At 34.9% G+C, this 18212-nt stretch overlaps 1 protein-coding gene across 2 annotated transcripts in view; it reads right to left on the bottom strand.

Annotated features, from left to right (window-relative positions):
• Positions 1-1935: 1935 nt before the first annotated feature.
• GABRA4 (gamma-aminobutyric acid type A receptor subunit alpha4) overlaps positions 1936-18212 on the bottom strand; it is a 67622-nt gene continuing 51345 nt past the window's right edge. For both annotated transcript variants that reach the window (XM_033106809.1, XM_033106810.1), the window contains one exon: positions 1936-3265. In XM_033106809.1, the coding sequence (XP_032962700.1) occupies positions 2732-3265 (534 nt within the window). In that variant the 3' untranslated portion in view covers positions 1936-2731. The remainder of the gene's footprint in view (positions 3266-18212) is intronic.

Genomic DNA, 18212 nt, shown 5'->3' with positions numbered 1-18212 from the left:
ATAGATACTGGTACTGAATAAAACAATTCTGAATTTCACATTTAAAAGATAGAGACATACAAAGTTACTATTCTCAGCTAGAATTATTCTTCTTTACAAGTTACCAGGCCTCTGAGCTTTCCTAATGACATGTGTGAGATTTTGCTAGTGGTGAAAAGTCACTGGTTCTTCACAAAAGGGTCCTGTTTAATATAGCTCCGAGTTATAGGGGAGATAGAAATGATGACCGTAATAAAAAAGTTTGCCTTGAATTAATTTGATGGAACTAAAGGAAAATAAACTATGCATTATTATTAACATTGTACACAAATGAATTAATTCCTTTTTGTATTAATGATCAGACTTTCTGGTCAATTTACTCTTCAAATTAATAATTAAGAATCCTTGGTTAATTTTGCCCTTTCTCTTTATTTGGCCATCTGATTTATTTAAAATCTTCTTCATATACAAAGGTAAGAAAAATAACTACGAGTTCATTTGGATCCTGGTTTACAAATTGAAAATCATTTATTTTTATCCCTTTAATACCTGCAAAATATAGTGAAAAAAAATTTTTTTTTTAAAAAGGAATCCAATGAAATATTTCTTAAGAATAGACCAATAGATAAGCAAGGACTATGTTCCTCACCAAAGAAATAAGATCATTTTGTTGGAATAATGAACAATCATAGCTTCTAACCACAATTTCAAGCATTGTTCTCAAGGCTAGAGATCTGCTCACAGTCATGAAATAATGTTTGATAAGCTTTTTGTACAAGTACTCTTTATTAAATATATACATTTATACCAATTTCACTGGGCCTCTTAACTGCCATCAATTTATTAAAAGAAAGGGTTTGGATTGGATAATTTCTAAAGCATCTTTCAACCTTAAAACTGTTGATTATTCTAGGAAATACCTAGAGAGATAATCAGCAAGAATTTTCTCTTATATGACTGACAATTAATATTTGGCATTTGCACATTTTACAGGTCTCATATGTGACCATTGCAAGGCAAAGCAATAACTAAAAAACTAATAGCAATTAATTAATATCATTTATTTTCTAAAAAACAAGAGAGCCTATTTGTAAGGTAGCCATTTCTATCAAAATTGTTCTCCAAAATGTCCAGAACACATTAATCACACAACCTAGCTCAGAAAGGGAGAATTATAGAAGAAAAATCTGGAAGCAACACAACAAAAACCTCGACCTGGATTTAGCAGTCTAAGACAGCTGCAAGAAATTCAATTAAGTTGTTAAGCCTACCTAATGAAAAAGAAACGTCAGTACATGAAAATCCTGATAAATTGCATAACAGAGTCAGCGGCATCCTACCCCTTGGCTATGATTTTTTTTTCTTTATTCCATTCCTTTGCTGCTCTTCTAATTTTAAAATACTCACCGTAGTTACCAAACTGTACAAAAACTCCCCCCAAAATAAACACAAAACTGCCCAGAAATACACAACTATGGACACAAAAACTTCCCAAAAGGTTAGCATTTCACCAGCTAATATAGATCTATGTATGTTGGGAACGCAGCTAAAAGAGCTTGTATTGAGTTCCCAATTCTGATGATTCTGTGATTCTGATCAAAGTCTGTTCTGTGATTCTGATCAAATTTGAGGCAGGTGATCCATCAGGTCTTACAGAGCGCAGATTTCTAATTTCAGGTACACAGTGATTTTCACTTACAGAAAACTCTGTACCACATTTTCTTTATATTTTGAAGTCAAATGCTGCAGTTGTACTAGTGTGTACTTATTTCAAAAGTGGCCATGTGAACAACGCACCTATTGTCCTTTACCAATAGAGGAGACAGAAATATTTCAAATATGTCTTCAGACTCTAAATAATTTTCCTCCGTTAAAGAAAGCAGTGGCTTCTGCTGGTTTACGGTTCATTAGCATGCACTGACCTTGACCATTTGAGTAAAACTGTAGAGGAAGGTGAAGGAGCTTTCCTAGAGAGACAATGTCTAACATAGTGCCTGGGACAAGGTAGGCTCTCAATAAATATACGCTGAAAGAATACACAACTGAATGAACTGCTATCAAAAAGAATTCATACAATGCGTTAAACTTTGGCTCAAAGCACAATTTTTCAAGTCAACTGTTAAGTCCTGTTTGGACAACATACAACAGGGAACATATTTTCCCTGGTCTCTGTCTTTGTTTTTGATGCAGCAGAGGTTTCACTCTATTACTCAGTATTTGTTTTGCTCCATTTTCCTTTTAAAAATGTTTCATTTAGCAGGAAAAGTCCTTTTCTTGCAGATACTAGGGAAGAGGATCTCCAAAGGTCACTGCATATGATATCCGATAAACAATTCTGATTATGGGCACGTGCCACTGGGAAATTTAGGGTGGTTGGTTGATATTCATAGTGTATATTCAAAATGGCATAGTCTGTTTTCAAATTCCAATCCATAAATATGCACCAAGTATTTCTAATAGCCCTAGTTCTCTTGTCCCAACCTTCCAAGATGGTCTGTATTCCACCTAATTTTAATGCTGAATTGATTCTATTTAAATCATTTTTCTGAAATGAAAATTGGCTCACGTTCTCTTCACTGAGGAATTAATTAACTTTCCCAATAACTGGCTTGGATTTTTTTAAATGGAAAAATTACACAGAATTTTTATTTTAGTAAAGAGCAACTGTTTATCTTTAAAAACATTTAAAAAGACCTTCTGCATTAAGTTCATCATGTTTTAGGAAACTACTAGAGCAGAAAAAAAGAAAAAATTACATAAGACTTTCTGATTTCTCCATAGTGTCCTTAGATAAATAAACAACCCAATAGACCATGTTAAATGCCCCAAATGTGACTGGAAAGAGAATGCGGGCATATTTGTCTATTTTACTTGTGCCAGATCCAGAAGGTGGTGCTGCAGAGGGAGGAGTGGTGGCTGACAACTTCCCGGAAGCCCCTATGGTGTTAACTGTGGTCTTAATTCGCTCCAGTCTCGATCCAAACACATGGTGGGTAGAAGCAGATCCAACTGAAGCTTGTCGGGGCACATACCCAGTTCTACTAGGAGTAGAAGAAGAAGCAGATGGAAGTGCTCTTGCAGCAGATATAGTTTCAGCGGCGTTTGCATGGCTGAAGGGGTTTGGACTAGAAGCTAAGTAAGACTGCGGTGAAGCTTCAGAAGATCCTTGAACAGCCATGGAAGATCTGCTGGAATGATTTCCTACCTCGGTTCTGATGCCAACATCAGATTCAGAGTGCACCAAGGCATTTGTTCTTTTCCTCATGTTCAGATTGGCATTTGTGCTCTGAAAAGGTATATTATATTAAAAATTATATTGGTATGTCATTTTATGTAGATTTATATAAAATTTAAATGGATCAAATAATTAAAATTAACTATTTCCATAAAATAAACCTTTATTAAGATGCTATAGCCACTCAACTTGATAGAAAAGCTTATCAAAAGAAACATGTATATATTTGAAACTCAAAATCAAAAATCTATTTCAAAATATGACCCCTTTTTATAAATAATTAGAATTTAAAGCTATAGAAAGAAGATTAGGCTGTTAGGACTATAAACTATAGTTGTACTTGATTTTATTTTAGGAGTTCATGATGATACCTACACAACTTATTCATTCAGTTTTATTGTAAATAATATTCTGTGATATGTTGTATACAGTTCAATGAGTTTTGTATATGTTTGCTTTATAAGAAGTAAAGACTTGACCTATTCTCATGCATAAAATAAAAATAATAATAACCATCCATATGTACATGATATTCCTTAAAAAATAATTCCAAAAGCTTTCATTTTTAAATCCCTGGAATTGATCTTCATAATCTTATATAGGCAATCACACACATTACTAATCTAGAAATCCTTATTCATTTTAGGTTTTTACCACAATTAATAATGAAAATACAAAGAAAAATTGATTGTAATAAAATGGTGCATTAGACATATAAACAACATCACCATATCATTGCATAAATATTTGAGTTCAAATTAGTTATCAATAAAAATGTTTAAATCAAAATGGAATTCAGTATTTTCCATCAAATTAATTATATTATGTATAGAACAAGACTGCATTTGAGTGCAGATGCATGGAAAATATTAAAATTAATTCTCTCTGCATCTGGACTGGCATTATAAATAACTGTGTAGCCAATTTTAAATTGTCCATACTAATAAAGGACAGCAATTGCTCAAGTGATTCTACAAACAATCATGTCTGTCCTCACAATACAGTATGACTTTTTAGAACAATTTTTGCTCTGTAATTATATTTATTCTAAGTTATATTAAGGGTAGGTAGTTACTACTTTCTATACCTTCTCCCCCTACCATTTTATGAAATAAATGATGGATGAGAAGATAGAGAAGTAGAGGAGAGAGGAAGGGGAAAGAACAGCTCACAACTGTTTGATTAGAAGAAGGCAGCCTACAAGAAACTTCACAGATAATATTATATACAATTAATGGAGAGCTCACTTTACAAAGAAATATTTATTCTACAAGTATAATCTTTTTTCAATACCACACTCATCAAGCAGGTTGAAAGTGTTCAATCCAAATCTTATATACTTGTGAATTATGACCTCAAGTTTTCTGAGTACAGAAAAAAAATAATCCTCACAAAATGAGAACCAAAACAGAATCTGAGAGGTTTAGAAAGTATTCTTTATGTCAGCCTGGAGTATTCTTCTAAGTAGTTTGCAGTTGAACTCATGAGAAATTGTAGTCTACATATGGCACCTAATTTGGGTAGAGACAACTAAAACTAAATTTACATCAACCTAAAAGCTAAATTACCACTGTTTACCTTGCACTTTCCTCTACAAAGCACATTATAAACATCATTTAATAAATCCTCAGATTTTGAGTTCTTTTTTACAGAAAGGAATAACTGGTAATTGATTAGCATTAATTCTAAAATGTTATACACATGTAAAGAATATAAAGTATAAGGTATATCCACAATATCTAAAGAGCTTACACTATCATTGGTAAGATAATATGTACACCGACACACATGATACAATAAAAAATATAACAAAAAAGTGAAACATAATGAAGGGTCAAACTATGGCAAAATGCTAAATATACTAAGAAGAGAAAGGAAGAGAGTAATAAAGGACCAACTGGACAAGCAGGATAGAAATATATATTTTCAAATATAATCCGATATTTTGCATAGTGAGTGCCTTCTTCTACCAAAAGTTAGGTTGCCCATAATCTTTAGAAACCCATCTTTTTCCTAAAAATAAATCATTAGAATTGGAGACTTCTACTTCTGGCTAACATGGAGTAACAAGAACTGAATTTACTCTTCTGCATGAAATGTCAAAAGAAAGGGAAAAAAGGACAAAATATGTGAAAAAACTGGTTTTTTGAAGACATATACATTAGAGAACATAGAACTATAATCACCGAAAGGAAAAGAAACAAACTTGAATTTCCATGCTGTGGTGCAGGAAAGGAGAATCTGGGAAAAATCTGATAGACTCCCTGAATTGAGGAGATGGACCTGAGAATCTGGGGAAATCAAGGTGGCTAGAGTTCACAGGAAAAAGTAACATAGAAGCAAGTATATGCTGAAAAAAGGGAAAATTGCAAATATGTGAAGAGTCCTCATTGAGTATTTTGCTAAGCAGAGATAAATTTATGAGTGTGAGGAATTACCCAAGGCTGCAAAATGAACCCCCTGAAAAAATGAGAAGTAGTACTTGACATACACAAAGCCAGGAATCGTGCACATTCCCAGCAGCCAGATTGGAAAACATCAGCATTCATATAGTACTCGGTAGAGTACTCAGAAGGCCTTCCCTCAGTAATATGGACTAATTAGTCCCAAACACTGATCTAATCTTGCCTAATGAGTTTTTAAAGTAAGACCTGAAAGTGTGAAACTAACTCTTATAACTTAACTGCATCCCAGAAGAAATCACAAGACCATTTTTAGGGCTCAATTGTCTTTCCCTCTAGGTCAGTATCTTTCTGAAATTCCAGTTGTGATTCATGTTCTTATGCTTGATTGGATACAAAAAGGGCACCAATGTGTCCTGCCTCTCCATATTTATGACCCTTGTAATGTAAGTTTCCCACTTCTCCCTCATCAAGAGATGGAGTTTATTTCCCTGTAGGCTTCCTTATGACTTTCTTTGGCCAACAGTATGTGGTGGACGTGATGGTATGTCATTTTCGAGCTTTCGCCTTAAGATTCCTTGGTTGCTTCTACTCCCTCTCAAAACACTAGCACCAACACTGCAAGAACAAATTTGAGCTATCCTGTTGGAGAGATCCTTTGGATCAGAACCAGTCATCCCAGTAAAACTATCCTTAAATCCAACAGCTAGCTGATGTTAGACACGTTTGTCTCAGCTAAGAGATGAGAAATTGCCCAGTCAAGCCAAATCAAGATCAACAGAACTTTCCAATTGACTCATCAACTTAAGGACAAAAGTAAATGTTTATTGTATGCCACTGAAGTTTTGTAGTTGTTTGTTAGGCAGCATCCTTGTGGCACTGGATAACACATATATACCAATTAAATCAAGGGTCCTAATAGGAGATATTGCCAAACCTCTTGGGAGCAGTTCCTCGGACATTCTGGGATAATGAGAAGGCTGGCCTGGCCAGAATTCATCGAAGGGGGCCCAGAATTCATTAGGGGGTCCTGTTGACTAACTCCATACATTAGTTCAAGGACAAAGCTATTTTGTCTTTTATAATCCCATTCCTAAAGTAAAACAATATTTTAAAAGTGGGAGAGATTTTAGTTATCAACTTATTTCAGTTCCTTATTTTACAACAGAGTAAAAAAGAACAGAAAGGTCATGATTGGCTGGAAGTCATAGTGAGTTGCTTACTGAATGTTCTGCCTTGCACGGCCTCTCAATGCACAAATGTGGAGAAGGCATTAAAGAACTTAATAAACTACTCTCATCCATTTGAGTCAGTCAAGTATTTGTAATTGTCAAGTATATTGTTAAAAAATTATTCAAGACTTGAAAATCAGAAATGATTACAGTGTGTCCTTTCAAAGTCATAATGGAACATTGTTTAACAAGTCCACCCAAGGATTATTTAGCGTCTAGAAGAATTTACTTGAGTTTGATTTTGCTATTTAATACTGGATTTGAGCCCAAACACTGTGAAGTTGCATGTTAACTTGTAGATTCCTATCCAGTAGAAAAGCACCAAAAGTTACAGTTTTGTTGCCCTAAAGGATATCAATCACTTTTGTATCTAACTTAACAAACCTATTCTAGTATTCCTTTCTTAAAGTTACTTACCGGTATTCCTCAAACAGATTTTGAGCAAGTTTAACCATTTAAGTGCTTCTCTCATTAATTAATGAGTTGAATAAACCACTGATATACATCCGCTCCATATTTGTAAAACTCCTATTTTTGATGATTTGAAAATTACATTCTGAAACATCTACTAAACATAATTATCCAAATTATAAATATCAAAGAAATGTAAGCATAGACTTAAGAAACATGCCTGGGAAAACAAAGTGAGTCCAGGCCAAAGAGATAGGATCCGTCTATGGTGATTGGAAACAAGAATCAATGAAGCTAGAGACTTTATGAAAATAGAGCAGCACAAAGTATGTCACTAGGATTACCATCTGAAAACAAGACCAAATCTTTTTATTCCCAGCTTTAAATTATTAGTGAACTTCTACAGTATAAAGACTATGATATTAATCACTATAGGCTAATGAACACAGGAAGCACCTACTTCATTTTTTAATAAACTTTAATGAAATGGATATAGTTCAGAATCAAGATTCTTGTTCAAATTAAGGAAGTTAAAGAGAAAAGGTAAAAAGCTTTCTAACTGACCCCCAGATTAACACTTCTTTATTTACAGGGTAGATTTCTAGAATATTGCAGATAGTGCCTAAAGCAGAGAAATTATCTTGACTCAATCTCAAGTGTGACTAAGAATGCCTAAGAAGTCTCTCAATAGTCTATAGATCAGAATTTACAAAAAGGAAAGCAGAGTAAGACTTACCTGAGGCTTAAATCTTTGCTCTCTGCCAAGCAGCCAAATGAAACTCAAGTTATTTTGTACCGATATCACGAGTAAAAGTCATTGTCATTTTCCATGATGACAAACCACAAAAGGATTGAGAAATCTGCTGACCTACCTGACACAGGACTCACTGGGAATAATATTCACACAACCTTCAAGTTTTGGAACAACTAATGTGTCAGTCAGAGTGATGTTATGTTCCCTACAGTGTGTAGAGACTGAGTGTCTCCATCAGTATTCAGCAGACACACAGTGGTTACAAACAAGAAAAGCACCTCAGCATCACATTTGAATTTTAAAAAATGATTTAGTTTGAAATCATTTTGGCATTAGTCACAATAGCCCGAAGCTAGGAAACTGGTGGGATAGAGATGCGAGGTGGCAGATTCAAACATTGCCAACAAATTAAAGCAGCAACAGGCAAACAGGAGTAAATCCAAGCAATTCATCAATCCTGACTGGCATCTGACAATTTCTAAAGAAGTACCATCAACTGCAAAAAGAATTCATCTCAACTTATTACTCTAGCAACCTTGAGATAAAGTGACTAAGACGAGGCTTGCAGAATGAAAGCTACATTCATATGGCTTGCTTGAGAAGCTAATAAAGTTTGATAAAATGTAATTTAACCCTTCTAAATTAAAAAACAAACAAGGCCAATAATGAACAGGTTTATCTTCTAGAATGTCAATGAGTCTCACACACAAAAATTCAATAATGTAAAGACATTTATTCAAGGCCATTTCAACAGGGCTTCAGGGGTTAGCCACACATCTGATTTAACAAGGAAATAAACAAGTATGGTGGAACCGCTGAAACTAAACCCCAAGGTAATGATTTACTAGGGACTATCAGTTGTGTTTTTAGAAAATAGATATGAAAAATATCTCCTCCAAATAAACATGCTAAATATTTCATAAATAGTTAGCAGGGGACTCTATCATACAATGAACAACAAAATGTAGTACTGGAAGTGCTGAGTTCTCTATTTATATTGTATTTCATTTCCTCCCAATGTTAGCATTTAATTCAATGCTTATATTTCCATAAACTATAGAAATATGACTTCAATATCAGGCACTGGGACAAGAAATGTATGTCTTCAATTTGGAATTACTAGAGAACAAGATCTTAAAGAGTTCATTCATTTTGTATGTACATATTTAGAAGTTGAAACCTTAAAATATTAGGATTTCTTGAAGATACGTGATTTTGTGGTTAATTTTACTTCATAGTGATTCCTAGTGCTTCTTTTTATTTGTCAGTACTTTGTATATTAAATATGTGTCTCTAGTAGAGGAAATCTCTTTGTCAGAGACTTCACTAGCCAAGGCGGAAGTTCTAAGCTTGATGGAGCGGACTTGTCCAGAATGTTATCTGGAATTGCTCTGGAGCTGTGTTCACCATTGCCACCAACACACTGGAGAGGGTGGAGGGCAAAGGACACTCCACTCACTCTCTCCAAATGCAAACACTAAGCTGGATGAATCTTTCCTTGCTCAATAATCAAAGGCAACATTATAGTCACTCTAAGTGTTTATAAGAATAAATACTGGGAACCAGTTAAACACTCAGTCTCGGGCCCTATTTGCAGGAAATTTTATTCATTAGCAATGTTATTGCCAGTGATCAGGGATCAGAAATTGTGAAATATTGGCTAAATGGTTAGGACTGTGGGCCCCCAAATCAGACAGACCTGAACTCAAATACTGAATTTGCCATTTACTAGCTGTGTGATATTTGACAAGTTATTTAACCTCTGGAAACTTTAAAGACCTTGCTCTAACAGAGGTAATAATGGTATCATCCTCATAAAAAGTAAGACAATGCATATAAAAATGTAACACAATGTCCAGGACATCGTAGGCATCAAATGACCATTATATAGAAATAATCCAGCAGAGGGCTGATAATAAGATTCTGCTCCTGAAAGAAAGAGGTAGATGACTCATAAATCAACACAGAAAACAAAATTTTGGAAGACATTTTTTATATATCTATAAAAATATGGTCACCATTTCCAATAATCAGAAAGGTAGAGGACCACTGAAGCAAATGACAGTCTGTGGTGAAGTCAGTTATGAAAAGGATGTGGCTGGTTAAAAAGGAAAATAAATATGATAACATACAAAATGCAACAGCAAAGTTAAAACATATATTGGACACAGTAAAGGTGAGAATTAACACTATAGTAAATCCTACAACTTATGTGTAAGACAAATATAAAAATCTCTTATAGGAAAAAACAGCAATAGCAACAACAGTAATAACAATGGTTAACTTGTACTAAGTGGTTCTTCTGCACCCAGCACTCAGCTAACATCATTTAACTAACTAGCTGCCACAACTATATGTCATGTGCCATGTACGATGTAAAACTACAGCCACAAGTATCTCAATGTCCAAGAAAAAAAAGATGTGGGTTATGTAAGAAGGGAATCTCATGTATCATTGTAGCAGATCACTGGCTTCTCTCCGAGATTTTTTTCCAACTATCATTGAAGTCTAGAAACTGGTAATCAGGGAAAAAACAAAGACTGGAAGAATGATTGCAATCCAACGTACAGGAAGATATTCACATCTCATTATGCTGTGAAAAGACATACCCAGAACATTGGCTCACAATTAGAACTTTGGCAACCCAGTTTGGCTGGCACACTTTTTAAATATAATGGGATATTAAAGAGAATTGTATCTGTGAATATATTGGTCTGGCACTATAGCATCAATCTTTTTTTTTTTAAAATCTATTTCAATTACTGTGGTCAAAATGACTTTCTTCCACATATAAATTGGAAGCACGAAATGGGGCAATGAAGGGCATCAAACTGGGATAGTAGAAAATAACAAATGTCAAAAATGTTAAAAAATTGAAATACTAAGAGGTTTTAATCACTGCTATGGACTACATTTTGTCCATTCAAAATTCATATGTTGAAGTCCTAACTACCCTCATGTGACTATGTTGAAGATAAGGTCTTTAAGGAAGTCACTTAGGTTAAATAAGCTCACAAGGATGGAGCCCTGATTAGACAGTTCTGTGTGTTCATGAAAGAGGAAGAGACATCAGAGAGCACTTTTTCTGGGTCACATATGGACATAGCAGGAAGGCAACCATCTTCAAGCCAGGAAAAGAGCCCTCATCAGAATCCAAAACCTGCTGGAATCTTGAATCTTGGACTTCCTAGCCTCTAAAATGATAGAGGCTTATAACTTCTCCAGTTTTAAGAAATCCAATCTATGTTATTTTATCATGGAAGCCTTAGCCAACTAAGACAATCATCTAACTTCAATAAAATTAAAATCAAGAGGGGCGGCCAGTTAGTTCAGTTGGTTAGAGCATGGTGCTCTTAACAACAAGGTTGCTGGTTCAATCCCCGTATAGGCCACTGTGAGCTGTGCCCTCCACAACCAGATTAAAACAACTACTTGACTTGGAGCTGATGCGTCCTCAAAAAACACATTGAAAATAAATAAAAGTTTAAAAATTAAAATTAAGACACACAGATTTTAAGATTTTTTAAAAATAGTGTATGTTAATTAACCTTTTATAGGGAAAATAAACAAACTTGAAACAAACTTGTAGCTTCTCTTTTCAGGTATTCTCTTTGTTTCTAATCTGCTCTGTCCTTCCTTCTCTACTGAGTGAATATACTTTTCTGGTAACCCCAAGCCATGTGTAGAGTCAAGATAAAAGACAAGTAGAGAAACTGAGATGCTTTTGACAAGAATTAAGTATTGCTTTATTTGTAATATTTTTACCTGTGCTTCATTAATGAAAATATTCTTATATCCACCAGGGGCATCTACAGCCTCTGCCTAAACTGTCCAAGTTGTCTGGATATAAGATTCCTCCAGGATACCTCATTTAGCTTCTCTTCACCCAAACCAGAGGAATTCAGTCAAATGGGGCTTTTATTTAACCTTCTAGTTTGGACTTAGCTCCAGAACTTCTTTAACTATCTAATATTTTTCCCTAAATATTTTGCCTCCCTTCAGGTTATGGCCGTTATGTGTGACTCTGTGTGTGTGTGTGTGTGTGTGTGTGTGTGTGTGTGTGTGTGTATGTATGTACATGTATTATGGAATTCAGAGCATGCATTTATTTAAATGTTGGGAAGATGTAATTAATAACATAATTTACCTTTTTTTCACATTTTATATTAAGAATATTTCTTTAATCCTTAAAAGTAGAGTTAATATATATAGATATCTGATAAAACATTATAAAAGGAACCTTACCAGGTTTTTCAATTCCTAACTTGGGTGGGCCAAATAAATTCATTTTTTAAAGCATCCACATCAGCATGTGGAAATGATTTGTTTCAGTTTCAAAATAGTCAGAGAATTACATTTAAACTTAGAAAATATTTGTACAATGCTTTTTTTTCTTAATATAGACTTGATATGATTTGATCATAATGTAATTGTGCTATGATAAATAGCCATCCAGAAAGATTCGGATGCATGCCAACTTTATAGGAAGCTGGCATAGCAAGTAGTCTGAGTCACAATTTCATCTGCATCAGCAAAGCAACAGGGGCACTGTCTAAAAAGCAACAATTTATCAAAACCACATCTTCAGTATACTTCTCTGGGGTGGGGTTTGGGGACAGATTCCATAGATCAAGCATTATCAGCCACAGACCTTTTAAAATCACAGCTATACAGCATAAAGAAGTATTTGGTGAAAAACTCAAGTCTCACTGTTTCACCTTTTATTGGAAGTGAGTAATAGAAGGTCCACAATTAAACTCATAAGCAATAAAGGACGTATTAAAGGTATTAATTCACCCAACTAAATCATTCATTCAACAAATACATATTGAGTGTTTCACTTCTCAAGTTATTTTGCTGGGCATTAGGAGTACAGGGGTGAAAAAAAATAGTCCTTGAAATTTTTCGCAAGAAATATACATATGCAATAAATGCTATTGAGGAAAATTAGAGGAATTAAGGAGTACTTTACCTAGCTTGATTGCTGGGAAAGCTCCTTTGTAAAAGTAACACATAAACTGAAACATTAGGGATGAGTAAGTCTTATGAGTAAAAGATAGACAGTGGAGGATAGATAGAAGTTGTCTCGTAGTCGAGGGAGCAATTTTCAAAGATTTCTTGTCAATTAAAATAAGCTTTCTTGTCAATTAAAATGTTCTAAAATACTCCTCTTCTCACCTTACTCTTATTTCCTTCTGACAGAAGATTAAAGCAATGCTTTACATTCAGGAACTACTCTAACATAATAAATGTCTGATACTAGTACTTGCCAGACAGAAATCTTGAATCTGTATTAACCTCTCTACAATGTACTGAGCATTTACTGCGAACTAAGCACTACACTAAATGGTTTTCAAAAATAACTTCACATGTTTCTGACAACCACCCAGGATAATATTAATATTCTAATTTTTCCAATGAGGACAGTGATGCTTATAAAAGTTGGGTACTTCTTCTAAGGTCAGCCAATTAAAATGTGTTAGAGTCATGACTTGAATTCCAAACTCACTTTTAACTACTTCAGGAAGCTGCCTACAACAGCAGATACATATATTCATATGATTGAAAGAAAGCAGAAAATAAATTCCTGAAATATGCCTACAACAACCCAAATCAGGTAAATGATATTTATAAACAGCTTGATTGTTCAGATTTGGACTTGATTTATATTTATTTAGTTTCTATTATAAGCTAAACACTGTATTATTTTTTGACTCACATTAACAACGACAACAACAAAAAAATGTTCTTCTCATTAATCCTTGTGTCCCAGTGAACATTTTTCTAGTTTTTGCGGACTATTCTTGCTCCCATTCTTCCCATTTCTTTGGTGCTTGGTTGTCAAAATGTGCTTATAGATATTATTTTATATCCCAGATATTTTCTATATTCAGGCCTAAATAAATATTTGTAAATAGGTCCACATTTAGATGATTTATTGTACGGAAAATTTTATCTTAACAACAAATGCAATCTAGCTGAGCAAAGTTTTTATCTTTAATTGAAGAAACCTTCTCTTTGAGTGGTTTCAAAAAATTAATCTACATCGCCACTCAAAATCTGCATCTTCTATACGATAAAAAATATTTTTATGATGTTCTTCTGCAAGAAAAAAGCTGTGCCCCAAATTTATTTTACAAACTTTCCCTTAAGTTTGAATATAGCACTTTCAAAGATGTTTAAAAATGTATATTCAAATATATGGTAAAACTGAAACATTTCCCCACACACACACCCGTAATGCACAGTACACTGCAATTTCAACTTTAATTGTAACCCAGGGAAAGTATCAACATAAGCACTAGTTCTAGTTTCTGGCTTGAGAATGAGTCTTCAAACACATCATTATCTACAAATAATTAAAATTAATGAAGTTCAACAATGCATGTGACAAATTATGTATAAAGTAAATGTGTGTATACTTTTCCTAACACAAGAGGGTTCAAAAAGCCAACTATTGAATATGCTCTTATATTTTCAAAATCAATCTCCTTCCCTAGTCTTTACAAATGGAAGCACAATCAATTGATCATAAAGCATATGTTGAATTATCCTGTTAACACAATTCATTACAAACCTACTCCATCTACAGTAAAACAGTGCACGAAATCAGCGGAACAAATTGATATTCTACCATGACATGGGTTGGTAGCTTTTACAGTGTCTAACAGATAACCGGCTACCCCCAAATAGCTGAAGGCACTTTGGTTTTTCTCCAGGTAATAATTTGACTTGTCCTGAGGAGTATCATTCCATCAGATATAATTTCCAATGGGGCATTATCAAAACCATTCAACATTTCACAAGGCTCTCATGCTGAAACAGCTGTTCATCCAAAGTAAACATTTTAAAACTTTCTCTGAGCCTAGGTAATTTTACTTAAGCAAGAAAATAAGGTATTAGACTATTTTGCATGTTCTACCACTTTATAACAAGAAAGCGGATTTTGCACTTCAGTAGAGGCAGATTGCCAATTTAGCATGAATTGAACCAGTAGCTGAATTGCAATTTATGGTAAGTAGCTCATTAGCACATTAATGAATCCCACCAAGATAACCACTTCAGCCAAGAAGACCAGAAACTAAAAGACCCAAATATCTGGTTGGTAGCAAGTGACATATACCCTCTATAAATATATATAAAATGAATCTTAAAACCAAAATCTGCCAAATATCTATCTCCATTATCATTCTTATATAGGAGTATATTAAACAAAATCAGAACCTTCTGAAATCAGGTAGATTCAAGATTTAGACTCTGCTAAATATTACCTGTGTAACTGTGAAGAACTTATTTAGCCTCTCTGTGCTTCAGATTTCTCTTGAGTAAAATGAGGATAAAAATGATACTACTTCTTAGAGTTGCTGATGGAGTAGTATTCATAGAGCACTTAACAAACTGACTAAAATACAGTAGGTGGTCAATATTTGTCAAATATTATCATATTGTTATCATTTCACATTCTAAGACAGGAAAAGTCTTAGAATAGGAAATGATAACAATATGATAATATATGATAGTCCCTATGAGCTAAAATATTAGTGTAGAATTTTCCATGATTTCTGGACTGGTATTCACTGCATTTTTTTCAAGAGAGCTAAATGTTAAATGAATAACGCATCCATCTCAGAAAATGTTGGAATATATAGGAACCCTATATTTTCTGTGCTGTTCAAAATTCATCTTATTTCCTACTCCTAGGTAGAGATAATCAGCTCCATTCTTTGGAGCAATGCTAAGAACTAGCTTAAACCCATTTGTCCAGATCTGCCAACTGTAGGAAGAGATAATTAAGGGCTCCCATTTAAAAGGTTTTCCTTCCAGGCTGATGGATGCTTGAAGAGGCATAAAATCAAGAATCCTGTGGATATCATTCTACTTAGTTGTATTAGAAATGTTTAAGGTATTTGTACTTTCACAACATATAATGTACTAAAATTTCCCTCAGATTATAAAGAAGCAAGTGAAAATATCAACTCCAACAACTCCTTGAACCTTTGACCCCTTTCCAGTTGCTATTCTCTATCACTGCCAGTGTGGGGGGAAATTGTCTACACATGCTGTCTCTACTTCTTCATCTGTCATTTATTCTTCAACCCATTATTTTTTTTCTCCTGCCATCTTTCCCTTGAAACTCTTTGCAAATTATTCCAATAGGCTCTTTTCAAAATCTCTGTGTTACATACATCTTAGTAGCATCTAAAACTATTGATCACTTCTTCCTTCTTTCAATTTTTCCCATAAATTCCACAATCTAGTAATGTTCCCCTTACCTTTCTCAGTCTCCACTGTGGGATGCTTTTCCTCTACCTAACCCTAAAATGTGATCTTTCCCTAGGGAACTCTTGGATATCTCAGTAGTCTCAATTTTTCAGTGAATAAACCTATCCAGTGGCTTTTTCAGTGAATAAACCTACCCTCTTTATGTCAATATTATAAAAATCAATGTCCGCTTCCCAATTTTTCCTTCTACTTGTAGACCCATATATCCAGCAGGACATCATTCAGATGTACTAGAGGGACACAAAACTATTAATTTACTCATTCATCCATCGACCCACTTATTCATTCAGTTATTCAACAAATATTTATTAAGTGCCTATGTATATGTCAGGCACTGTTCTTGGCTCTGGTGATACAACCGGGGGGGGGGGGGTAAAACCCTAACATTTCTACCCTTATGAAACTTACATTCTTGCCCCTGTCCAAAACCTAATTTATGTACAAATATATTCATATTCAATGAACCCAATATATTTATCCAAATAAATACATCCATCCTGCTGTACTCTTGATCATAGAGACTAGCTCACTAACCAGCTAGCTTTCCAAGCCACAAAGTTTCAGCAGTCCTTGCTTCCTTCTGCCTTATTCTTTCCCACTCATACTTCCCCAACCTATCTATTTTTCTCCACAGCATTGTAAAGGCATTCAAACTTTCTCATTGGCTATTTACTGCACAGGCTATTAACATTTCCAAACCTAACATCCTTATGAAACTTTCCTCTCTGTACTCTTCACTAAAATAATATTTATGCATTGTAAATCTGAGCATATCACTTTCTTGATTAAATTCTTTCAGTTGGTACTTCTATGTTATTAGAACGAAAACAAACCAAAAAAACACCACACTTATATGGCACAGCAATCGGTATGATCTCGATCCTGCCTCCCAATCGAGCCTCATCCCCCTTTTCTTCCCAAGCCCTCCTCGTGAGCATCCGAGGTACCCTAGCGTGGCATATGCTATCAGTGCCTGGTTTGTACTTGTTTGTTTTCCCAAGGGTGTTACACTAGACAGGCTGATAGTTTATTGCCTTTCTCTGCCTAAAGCATACTCTGTCTCTATGAGCTTGACGGGAGTGGGGAAGAGGCTTAGACCAGAAGGGCAGCAAGTTAACATCTCCTGAGTAAACCCTAAGCAATGAGAGAGAAGAGTTGGTAAATAAGTACCCCCGACTTCTCTGCCACCCAGTGAAACCATTATGAGGCATGAGAGAGTTTAGCATGATGAGCACACAGTGGTAAATCTGCTCCTGAATCCCACTTTACTGGATTTTCTTCCTTTCTATCCCACTTCCCTCACAGCGCTTCTTGAGATCACCTCAAAAACAAATTGCTTGCGCACAAATCCTTGCAACAGAGTCGGCTTGGGGAGAAACCCAATGAAAACGCTTGCATTCTAGCCAAGGTATCTTCATTTAGTTCTGTAAGTGTGCGCTGTACTGTCCTGCGTCCAGGTCTTTGCACTTCCCTTCATACTACCTTCTTACCCCCATCTTCTTTGCCATCCTTTCATGTTCTCTAAAATAGGACTGAGCCACTGCTTCCTCTGAGAAGTTGAATGTGGCACCCACCCCACCCCCATCAGAGACTGTAACCCAGTGGTACATCTTCACACAGCTTCCTATGCTTTTTCCTAGCCCATCACGCAGCCTGCTGTCTGAGTGAACCTCCTGACTGTGAATTTCTGTCGGGCTGCCATAGAGTCTTACTGTTTTCCTTTCCCCACTGACCAGCACAGGGCCAAGCACTAAGAAGTATTCAATAAAAATAAGTCAAATGAATAATAAATAAATAAATAAATGAGGAGTAAACTGTAGTGAAATAAATCACCAACAAAATCATTCCCTCTTGTACACTCAACACAGCAAAAATGAGTCTCACACAATGTGTCTCAGGAGATAAGTAGTTGGCAA

The sequence above is a fragment of the Rhinolophus ferrumequinum genome, chromosome 5 (assembly GCF_004115265.2).
Source record: "Rhinolophus ferrumequinum isolate MPI-CBG mRhiFer1 chromosome 5, mRhiFer1_v1.p, whole genome shotgun sequence".
NCBI lineage: Eukaryota > Metazoa > Chordata > Mammalia > Chiroptera > Rhinolophidae > Rhinolophus > Rhinolophus ferrumequinum.
Note: the sequence above shows the minus strand (reverse complement) of the source record. Positions and strands in the feature narration are given on the sequence as shown.